The 12,010-nt window shown below is 40.6% G+C and overlaps 1 protein-coding gene across 2 annotated transcripts in view; it reads left to right on the top strand.

The window, feature by feature from the left end:
• Positions 1 to 11,209, top strand: part of AGTR1 (angiotensin II receptor type 1) — a 164,239-nt gene extending 153,030 nt beyond the window's left edge. For both annotated transcript variants that reach the window (XM_078668063.1, XM_078668062.1), the window contains exon 2: positions 6,835 to 11,209. In XM_078668063.1, coding sequence (XP_078524189.1) covers positions 6,878 to 7,963 — 1,086 coding nt within the window. In that variant the 5' untranslated portion in view covers positions 6,835 to 6,877 and the 3' untranslated portion in view covers positions 7,964 to 11,209. The remainder of the gene's footprint in view (positions 1 to 6,834) is intronic.
• The last annotated feature ends 801 nt before the right edge of the window (positions 11,210 to 12,010 follow it).

Genomic DNA, 12,010 nt, shown 5'->3' with positions numbered 1-12,010 from the left:
GTCTTTAGTAAGTCGGGCTTGCTGTGCTACACGGATGGACCTAGTTTCTAGCCATAGCCTCTCACTTCAGATGGTGCTCTCCTGCGCGGCCGAACAATCGTGCCAGTCATTTGTATCCCAATGCGCCGGAAGCTTTCAGGAGTCACTCAACAGCTCACCTCCGCCTCAGCTTCTTGGAGTGTCTTGGTAAGCCCTACGCGTTCTGAGGACGTCCGCCTCTCGTCAGGGGCTGGCTTCTCATTCCTGGCGCCTGAACACTCTCCTTAATTTATGCATATTCAATTGGTTGCCCCCAGTGGGCCGCGCTTCACGCGCCGAACCGTATGCACTGTACATGTGGTCCTAGAAGAGAAACAGTTAATTAGCCACAGTGGGCTTCAGTTGCCAGGTTTGTGTAAAAGCATTTCTATAGACATACATGTTACACCTACATATCTAGGCTAGGTACATTTAGGCAAATTAAGTAGGGCAAGTTTTATAGCAGTATGCCAGTACTACTGTCTTACCTGAACTGTATATGTTCACCTTCTTAGCACTGTGGTAGAAATGTATCTACTGTTTACTATATTACTACATGTGATTTCTTTTGTATGCTTCAGTCACCAGATTTTGCGCCAAATATGTTTTACACAAGACTGACGCTGGACCAATAAATGCTTATTGAAACGTCCTAATCGCCAACCTGTATATTTTCTGAGAATAAGTGAGCATGAGTGACTGAACAAAAAGTACTGTACTATTTTCCACAGTCTCTTAGGAATCAAGTTGTCATGGTCAGTGGTGACCAGAAACTACATACACCACTGTACGATACAAGGGGGTGGGAGTGACACTGAAGAGCTAGCTGGTCTAACGGCTGACATATCCTGTGGGGTGTCTGGAAGTGGTTTGGACACCAAGTCCTCAGTTTAAGTCATCAAAAACGTGCAAGTCCTGGGGATTCCTAGGAACTACACAACATCTTCTGGTCATGGAGGCCAAAAACCTAGGAGCATTTCTCGACACCTCTCTTTCCTTTGATAGTCAGGTGAAGATGAAGGTTAGCTCTTGCTTCCACATCATCAACATTTTAAGAAAGATCTTTCCCCTCGCTCCAGCCAAGCTCAGAGCTACAGTGGTCATTGCGCTTATCAAACCACACTTTGATTACTGCAATGCTTTGCACCAAAACATGAATTAAATCACTCTCAATAGACTTCAGACTATTAAGAATGCTGCTGCCTGCCTCGTCCTAGATGTGTCTAAATGCCTATCTTTCAGAGAGGGCATTCGCTACCTGCACTGGCTGCCAGTCAAGCCCTCTGTCCGGTTCACACTGCCCCCAATACCGGGGACCGCTGCACTTGAGAACAGCCTTCCACTGGTAGATTTGCAATAGACAGCTGAGTTCTGCCTCTCTCAGGAAGGTAGAAATACCAAGATTTCGAAAGGCCAGGTGGGGTGGTCCTTTAGGGTCACTGCTAGTCCCTCCTCTCTGCCTTTCGCAAGCAGTTGAAAACCTGGCTCTTCTCCCTTCTGGGTGCTTAGGTCTAGTCATCCCTGTGAAATTGCACTTGCTGTTGGTTAGCCCTTTGACACCCTTGGATATAATTTTCTCTACAAATTTCAAAAATACAGTGCAAATAAATAAGGGCACAAGAGTTAAATCCTCAAAACTTTCTTCAAGCAACCATTTCTTCCTCAAAAGGTAAGTCCCTTCCAAAGCCTCCTTTCTTTCCCTCTGTGTTCCTTTGCACCATTTGGGGTGGTATGTTCCAGTCTATACCCAAGTGGTGCTCCATAACATTAACCCCCAAGATTTTTCAACCTGTATTAAGCTATCATCTAAATGCTGGCGGCTTCCCAAGTCAATCAAAGCCTCCTCTCCTAATGTTTTTTTTTAACACAATGAAGCCTCTCTGATGGATTTGGGGATTCTATGGATGTTCAAGAAGGGCCTAAAACCTGTGATAAATGGTTAATTTCGTATTTCACTGGGTGGTTATTCAGCACTTCAAAATGAAAGACATCCACTTTATGTGAGACATATTTTTTCTGACAATGGATGGTTACTTTATACCTAAATGGTGCTTATTTATTCATCCCTGTATGTCCTGAATGTCAACCTTTCCTGAGGATGCAACTGAAGGATCAAATTTGTCCATTCCTTTGCCTTCAATTCAGAATCTCCTCAACCACCTGGTGTTTCACTTCAGTTCTGTGTGTGGCATTAGCCCATCTTTGTTCAAGTGGTATCCCTCTTATTATTTATCTAGATGATACCCTCTAAATCCATGAATCCCCTTCCATTCTAATTAGTACCTGAACATCAACCTTTCCTGAAGTTCAAATGGAAGGATCAAATATGGCTTTTCCATTGCCTTTTTTTCAGACTGTCCTCGACACCCTGGTGTTTCACCATTGTTCTGTTTGTGGTCGTAGCCCGTCTTCATTCACTCTTATCATTTATCTATATGATGTCCACTTAATCCATTAATAACCATCTATTCTAATTCACACCCTGGTCTAACATTTAACCTCATACACACTCTAGGCTTCCTATGAATTTCAAAAAGACTTTGTGTACTTTGTCTAAAACAATGGATGTTTTAGGCTTCTCCACTGATATTAACTTGTGCCCATTCAAACTTCCTCAAAGAAGATTTCTTGAATCAAGCAAGAATTGAGGCCATCAATACCGGCCCACTCTCTTTCACTCAGATCCTTTGCACATCTTTTATGTCTCTGTACTGCCTCAATCCAAGTCATTTTCCATTCCCCACTTCCCTACCAGGCCCTCCAATGTTGTAACACCATTAATCTTCAACAAGGCTTGCCTTACTTCCACCACATTTTCCTGGACAGGGAGTCACATTGTGAATTTCTTTGGTAGCTCTCGAACATGGAAGCCTGGAATGGCAAGGCCACTTCCTAATAGAGCCATACTTTATCACTGAGTTGGATGCCAGCAGGCTGTGGACATTTCAATGGCATGTTCAATTAGTTCCCATTGTCGCCTGCAGAGAGGTGTCTCCATACCAATGCCCTGGAGCATTTTGCTGGCACTTTTGCCATCAGTCATCTAGGCAAACAGAAGGATCAATCCTCTGTACTTCTAAGAACTTGTCTGCTCTTCATTATGTAAACGATCTCAGAGGCACAAGATTAAAACCTCATGCTGATATCTCCATGGATCTTTAGGCATATTGTCTCTGCAACTAATGGTGGATATGGCAGAATATTTCCCAGGCACCGTCAATGCAACTGAAGATTAGTATTCTCCATACCTTCTAAACACCAGTGACTGGGAGCAGATACCCCAGGTCTTTCAAGCCATGCGGAACGTTTGAGGACCATTTGATCTAAACATTTTTCTATCTTGTATCAGGTGTTAACTACTAGGTTCTGTGAGTTGTCACACAAATCCAGAGGCTTGGACTATAGACACATTCCTTCAGGACTGGAGCTATTTCCGCCCTTGTACTTTCACTCTGTTATCCCATTTTGCTGAGTCCTCCTGTTGGCAAGATGTTTTTCTTGCAATCACATCTTAATGACCACAGGTAATCTTTTTGAGACTTGGCTTCCTTGTCTTCTAGAAATGATCAAGAACTGAGCCACACCTACTCTCTGTCTTTGATTCCCTTGTTCTGAATTTGGAGGGTATTCCCCATGACCCAGTCTTTCAGCATCAAATGTTGTATTCTAGCATGGAGCATCTTTGTGTGTCCTCGCCATGGCCAGGTAAAACTCCCTGCTGACCCTGTCTACAAATCCTGGCTCCACCTCAGGTGACTTCTATGTCCTTGATGTTCTTCTAACTGGCATGTTCCAAGTTTCCTAACATGCTCTCCAAGGCCTTCCCTAATTGTTCTATTTTTGATATTACCCTTATATTCACATCTCCTCTACATGACATGCTGCAGAAGAGTTTTAAATGTTAGTCCACTACCTACTGTTGGCCTCCGCTTTTCTTCTGATGCGGCCATGTTCTTCTTTTCAACGCAAAATAAGACTTCTTCCTTTTCTCTTGTTTCTCTTTAATATTCTTGTCCTGCGTCAGTATAAACTGTTTCCTGCTTGAAAGAGTACTTTCAAGAACGAGTCTTGCCAGACTGTCTTCTAGTGACTAAGTTCTCATTTCCTTCAGGTCCCTTCATAAAACTCTCTCCTGCTCTACCCTGGCCTGTGGGATTTGGGAAGTACTGTTCTCTGCATGCACCAATACTGCTCTTTTTGGGGCCTAGTCCACCAGGGGTGCAAGGGCATCTGAATTCTTTTCATTATCGCAAGATATTCTCTGGGTTGCAAATTGGTATTATGAAATCACTTTCATTAGCTTCTCTTAAACCTTTGAATTAAATGTCTGATGCTGTCCTTCCAAGGCTTTTAACTTGCACAATATTTTTCCTCACTTACCAGCCATAACATCTGGATTTTCCTCAGTTTAGCGCAGAGGATATCTTTTATTTACTAAAAGACAATGACATGCACTCACTAAACATCCCTGCCACTAGTCCTGGGTCATGTTACATATATCTGCTATTTCGGCAACAATTATCCTCTCTTTGATCTAGCAAATTCTCCTTGCTTCACATTGTTTCCCATTTTCCTTCAGATCTCTCTACGCCTACTGGTCTGGGTCAGTTGTCTTCTTCCTTCAGATGTCTTCCACTACTCTGCCATGCCCTTCTACATCTGGACATTAGTGCCACTATCTGCAGTCCACAGTGTTCCTTCAATAATGTAGAGGACTTAAAGCCAGATGTACAAAGCCTTTTTTTTAATGTCGAAAATAACCCAATTTTCAGAATCAGGTGGTATGTGACCGCAAAGAGGCCTTTTGTCATGTATTCAGTAATACATTTCCGAATCACAATTTGTGTTTGTGACTACATACTGAATTGGTGTTTGTATAGGTACTGTTTTAGGGTGGCCCTTCCAGATAGCCATTTTCAGTAGTATGTATTAATGTTTTGCGACCGAATTACAGTCGCAAAATATTTATTTTCACAAACCACTGAAAGGTTGTGGTAAGATATTTGCAAACATGAAGGGATCCACAAGAGAGAATCTTCCAAAAATATTTTTTAAGAGTAGGCTGTCCCAGGGACCACTGCCTACTCGCAAAAAATGTTAGGCAACCATTTAAATTTTTTTTTTTAAAGGCAGCCCGTTCCCCCTTAAGCAAAATGGACTACATTTCTAAAAAATCATTGCTTTATCTAAAAGCAATCATGGACATGACGGCCTTCTGACCTTAGCAGGCACTACTATCCCTATGATGGCTGTTATTCCCAGTAGGTCGCTATTTGGTATTTACCTCATTAATATTCACGAAGTAGGTCAAATTGTTACCCACTATGGATATTTTTTTTTATGAACCAATTAATACATAGGTCAGTTCGCAAACAAAATCACTGGTCACAATAATACGAGTTGGATATTGCAACCAGTGTTTTGTGACCAGTTGTACGTACATCTGGTCCACTGAAGCTTGTTGTTTGCACTATTGGTGCTGTTTTGCCTTCTTTTTGTCTGCAAATAAGGAGAATTTGGGCCTGATTTAGATCTTGGTGGATGGAGTACTCTCTCACAATGGTGATGGATATCAAGTACACCGAAATATGAATCCCATTTTATCCTATAGGATTTAGATTTTGGCAGACGGGATATCCATCACCTTGTGACAGAGTAACCCATTCGCCAAGATCTAAATTAGGCCCTTTGTCTCCTTTTTTTAATCAGGCTCATAAAGTGTACTATGGTGAAGTTAAAATGCTTTTCTCAGTGTATTCATTAGTGCTGTTTGAGAAGTAATAAAGGCTGCTTTGTATATTATGCCTGCCTCATTGTCTTTAATAAAATCTCTGATATTTTCTAGAGAAAAGGTCGGAAAATCCGAATCCAGTAAAAACTATTGTGACTCACAATATTTGATTAAAACATTTTGGAGTTTTTAACCTAAAATTACAATGTATAAGCAGTGAAACCGTTACAAGATTATCTCCAAGTGTGCCTACCATTTGTCAATAAGTTTTTTTTGAGTGCTTATTTTTAAAGGAACTTTTGGAAATCTTGTTTGATAATGATATTTGTAAATATATGCATTTATAAATACATACATATTTATATTTAATGTTACATTATTGATAAAGATAACATATGAACACATGAGTATATTAAAACAAAAATTGTTATGGCTATTGTTCATCCAATGAGGTCCCGTCTTTGGCGCTCTATGTCGATTGCCAGAATTGCATGCATCTTTATTTGGGCGTTAGCATTTGTGGCCAGCTTGCCAGCCACTATTTACCGCGAGCAAGTGTACATTGCAGACTTAAATTTAACAGCTTGTGTTTATCTCTACAAATTGAGCAACCAAAAAAAAAAAAAAAAAGATAATGTTGGGCTGCTTTTTTTTGTTGCTTTTTTTTCCTCCTCGCTGGTCAAATCAATCAAACAGTTACAAACTGCATTAAAACATTTGGACAAAAGAAATTTGGTACATTGAGATGATTGGCCTCTTGAGCTAAAGCTTTTCTCCATTCAAGTACAGTACTTGCTGTGATGCAATCATTGTTTTGTTTAGCACTGTTTGGAGTTCCGGCATAGGATTGCTCACCCAGTACTAAAATATAGGCTGTTGTGTTTCTTTATTGCTGTATATACTGGAAGTGCAAATAAGAACTAGAACTGTGTTCTAAATCAACTTTCTTTAAAATTGATGTTTGACAAGCAGAATGGAATTCTTCATTTTCCGTGTACATAGTCGGACTTTCTATTCATATTAAAAAGACATTGCATCCTCAAAAACAAAAAAAACAAAAAACATTTTCTCTGCTTTTTTTCCAGGTTTCTGGGTCGTCTTCTACAGCTGGTGGAGCAAAAGGTGAAAATGAACCTCAGTAACCCTGCTGAAAATGAAGAGCCCATTCAAGGAGTCCAAGTTAACTGCTCTGCATCAGGAAGGCACGGCTACATATTTATTATGGTTCCAACTGTCTATAGTATCATCTTCATTCTGGGTATTTTTGGAAACAGCCTGGTTATTTTTGTAATTTGCTGCTATATGAAATTAAAGACGGTTGCTAGTATCTTTCTACTGAATTTGGCCATAGCTGACATTTGCTTTCTGCTCAATCTACCCCTGTGGGCAGTTTCCACAGCGATGCACTACGAATGGATCTTTGGCAACTGCTTGTGTAAGATAGCATCTACTGCAATAACCCTCAACCTATACACCAGTGTCTTCTTACTCTCCTGTCTCAGCGTTGATCGCTATATGGCTATTGTTCATCCAATGAGGTCCCGTCTTTGGCGCACTATGTCGATTGCCAGAATTGCATGCATTTTTATTTGGGCGTTAGCATTTGTGGCCAGCTTGCCAGCCACTATTTACCGCGAGCAGGTGTACATTGCAGACTTAAATTTAACAGCCTGTGTTTATCTCTACAATTCTAGCAATAGCGCTCTCCTCGTTGGCATTGGCCTGACAAAAAATGTACTTGGATTTTTAGTTCCTTTTTTGATCATTTCTATAAGCTACATTTTTATTGGCAAGACCTTAAAGGAAGCCTATCAAATCCAGAAAAACAAATCTATGAGTGACGACATATTCAAGATGATTGTGGTCATCGTGTTAGTCTTTTTCTTCTGCTGGATCCCGCACCAAGTCTTCACTCTCCTGGATGTGTTAATTCAACTTAAAATAATAACTGATTGTCGAATTCACGACATTGTTGACACCGGAATACCGATCACCATCTGCATAGCATACTTCAACAGCTGCCTAAATCCATTTTTCTATGTCTTCTTTGCAAAGAAATTTAGGACACACTTTCTTCAATTACTAAAATACATACCTCCAACCATGAGGACTCACCAAACTTTGTCAACAAAAATGAGTAGTCTTTCCTACCGTCCATCAGAAAACATTAACTTATATCCCCAGAAGTCAATGGAGTCCCATGACCTTGAATGACACTATGTACCACAAGGCACATGTCCTAATATCTTCTGACTGCCTGTAGGGGGAGGTATTAAATTCACCAGAAGACAGTGTGGTCCCTTTGGACACACACACTCTGCATCAAGGAAGGATGTAGTACAGCACCTGACGTTTGTAAAGCAACCCTCTTCATCAGAGCTGTCGAAGGGACAACTGAAAGCAACTCTGGAAGTATTTGAAAAGTGCATGATCAAAGCCAGATGTTGATGACATGTCAGTAACTGCAGGGTCTGTGGAATTTATTGAAAAGTGGATGCAAACAGGTTTACTGTGACGCTTTGGCACATATAATGAAAATGTTGCATTACTTTAGCAAACGAAGAGAAGAAGTGGAGCTTAGATATATTTAGAGGTCAACATGGAAACTGTCATGTCAGTTTTTTGGGTTCTCAGATGTTAAATTGGTTTTGTGGTCCCCAGGTTAAAATATATAGAAAAACCCTGTAAGAGAGCATACCATTCTCCCCAAAATATCCTCCATAGACAACATGCAATTTAGAGGTGATATACATGATTTAGGTTAAACCAGGCGACCTATAACCTTTTTAAAATTATTTATTTATAATCTGTTTGAATGTTACATCTTCGCTACAGCAGTATTGCTCCTGGCTCCCAAAACTTCATACACAAATGTTTCAATGCAGACCATGACTGTGTAAGGCATTATAAAAACTATTAAAGTGATGGGGAAACATTAGAAGGGTCCATAAAGTTCCATCAAACACACTCTTGTTGGCGATATTTGACTCTTTTCCAGATCAACCAAGGAACACTCTAAAATTTAAATTAATAGCCTTTACGTTTCTTAACATTTTCTATCAGTGAATTATTGTCACAATGTGGCTTTCAAACAAAATAGTGGTAGTTTTCTTATTTGACACCCGTTACACACTCTATGTATCATTTGAAATGTTAGTCTCCATAATATATACAATATACTATAGGGAATTATAAATGTACTGTTCTTAACTCCACCTCTACTTACCTTAGTGATAAAAGTGACAAACTATATTTTAAATGAAATATTGCTGAAGGTCCTTAGTTCAACCATGACGGTGTGAACCTTCACAATTTAAGCACTAGCATCTGCCTCGACCAATACCTGTAATTTTTCACTGACCTCTTAGTCCGAGACGATCAAAATAATAAGAATGTTATACATATGTGGGTCAATGTAAACACTGCAGTGAAATTCCCTGGTCAATGATTGCATGATTGATCATCCACCACTACAATGCATGCAATCTGGCTCCAGATTATCAGAATACATCCACAAGAAACATTTACCTAAAATGAACATAAATTACATAATTTACATAGTTGGTTGCTGTCCAGATTGCGGGCCGTGATTGTGACCCTCGCAAACAGGAGCTGGGCTACCTCTAAACTGTGACAACAAGACTGAAACACATTCCTTTACAGCCTTTCCCAGTGCCCATTTGTTGTTTCTGAATGGTTTGGATGTGCCCCCTTGCTGCCCAGGTTGCACCCATGCCATTATTTGTTGCCCTGAGTTTTGAGCCGGTGCAGTATTTTGAGAGACCAGCATCTCTGGGGGGAGTGGCTAAAAATATTACCCATGTGGAGGGGAACTACTGATTCCTTATTTAGCCATCTTCAAAACTGCCAAAGATAGCTTAAAGATTTGAATAAAGAATTCAAAGGAAATCCTCTGATTATGGAGCATTACTTCACCAGGAGTTATAAGTACTTTGCCCTGCTCCTGGAAACGGTCAAATGAATGCCAGAGCCTGCTGTGAAAAAAGTATGTGTAACATTACTTTGTTTGGCCTACTTTGAGAACCATGGAAAATTTCCCCCAAGCGTTTGACCATCAAAAATAGCATAACACACCCTCAAGAGACTAACCGTGGCTATTTAACGTAGAAATTTGAAGTGGATTTTTTTAGAAATATATTGTATTGTAATATGGTGCGTCTAATTTCAATAGTGCACAGTCTTGTGAATTAATACCGTGTTTTGTTTAATCACCACAGAGACCGTGTAGCTTAACATCTCTGAGGCGTGAGAGCGTGCAATGTTTCCTTTACATAGACCAATCCTATCTTTGTAAATGTGTTTGCTAAATAGTTCCCATTTGAAATATAAACATTTCATATCAATCTAAATTAGGTTGAGAGATGTAGCATGTTATTGACATGTTATGACGTCACCATTCTCCTACAATAGGAAGTGGCAGGAGGCGAACACCACCCTGCTGCCATCAAAAGTAATCTTGCCTCACAGTTCTCAAACATATTCACTACTGTAAACACCTTATGAATGTGAAAGGATACTGAGTTTTAAGAGGCAGTTGATGCCAAGTAGAAAACAACAAAATATGGTACTTTAGACAGTGGCGGTAAAGAATGTTTTAAGTGGACTGCACCTTGAGTTTGCAATCACATTAAACTAACAAGTAAACTGGGAGAAAGGCCATGCTTCCGGCTTCCTAGTAAGACATTTGGGGCCATATGTATCAAACTAGAGTTTTGCGATTCTCAAATTGCGATTTTCAGCGAATCGCAATTTGAGAATCGCAAAATGCAATGTATGTGGGATTTGCTAATAATTTAGCTAATCCAACATATTCCTTATTTGAGAATCGCAAATTGAGATTCGCAAATAAGGAATACCTTCCCATTCATTCTTATGGGCAAGGAGGCCCATAGGAACTAATGGGAAGGTTTTGGTTTTTGTGTGCTACATTGCACACTGCTAATTTGCTATTGGCATCATACAATTGGCTTCATACATATGGTCTTTGGAAGTAATCATGGCTGTGTGAAATCATTAGGCTGATCCACGAGTTCTAACTTCTGCATTCACTTTACCAGCAGCTAAGAATACAGGTAACATATAACATTTTACACGGTTTGGCAGTCACATACCTCATGCAAAATATGGCATCTTGTAAAAACAAAATATGGCAGCCCGTGTAATAAAGATATTTTTGTTTTCACTCATGTAATAATCATGTATTTCCTTTTTTAAATGTTTCATGTATATTGTCACAAAAATTGCTATGATGTTTGTATTACTGTTATGTCAATAAGTATTATACAAAATATACTTTTTTTAATATTTAAATTGTATGCATCCACCTTTGTCGAGACAATGCTCCTGCTGTATGTTATGTATTTCTGTTTTACAGGTAGACTCATGCTTGCGTATATTGTATGTGTATGTATATTTATAAAAATCACACCAAGTCATTAATAGTAAGTGACTAGTGCGTTCATTTCCCTCGTGCTGAATTCTTCATTAAAGAGATCATGCGTCTTGTCATTTTTAGGCCATTTTACCACCCACCAGCTGTTTTTGTGTAAGATGCATTGACTAGCTATGGTCCATGGAACATCACTGAAACTGTTATAGCAAAGTGGACGAATGTCGGATTCCACTGGATTTTCAGACGTAAAAGGATCAGTTCTTACGGTCTTAGTGCAACCCGGGCCGGACTGGCCGTAGCGGGCACCGGGCAATCCCCCGGTCCGCCGCACGGGTGGGGGGCGGTTTGGGGCCCCTGGGGGCCGATTTTGTTACAGGGCTGTTTTAGCTGCAAAATCGGCCCCGTAAAAAATCGGCCGAAAACCGGCCCTGGCAGAGAGCTCGGCGGGGGGGAGGGGAGGGAGGCGAGCACTTTGCCAGGGCCGGTTTTGGTTCCCAGTCCAGCCCTGAGTGCAGCCACACACTACAATGGCCCTGATTGCTAGCTTTGCAGATCCCATGTGGCCGGAAGTGGAACACCGATTCCTGTCGGTATCCCTGCACCTAAAACCATATATCACAATCTAATCCTCGTGGAAGAGGAAATTACTGTACACTGTATTTTCTTTTCTGGGCTTAGAGGGTAGGGAATTGTCTGTTATACAGAGATTAAACCTCACATTTTCTATCCGTTCTCAGGAGGTGTAAATGTGTGAGTGAGTGGCCAGCGTGGGGTTGGCGGGGTTGTTGGGAGTAGGCAGGGGAGGATTTGATCTGGCAGGGGGAGGATTACATGGTTCCCTGTGCCGC

Source organism: Lissotriton helveticus, chromosome 11, assembly GCF_964261635.1.
Source record: "Lissotriton helveticus chromosome 11, aLisHel1.1, whole genome shotgun sequence".
Classification (NCBI taxonomy): domain Eukaryota; kingdom Metazoa; phylum Chordata; class Amphibia; order Caudata; family Salamandridae; genus Lissotriton; species Lissotriton helveticus.
This window is presented reverse-complemented; position numbering and strand designations above follow the sequence as displayed.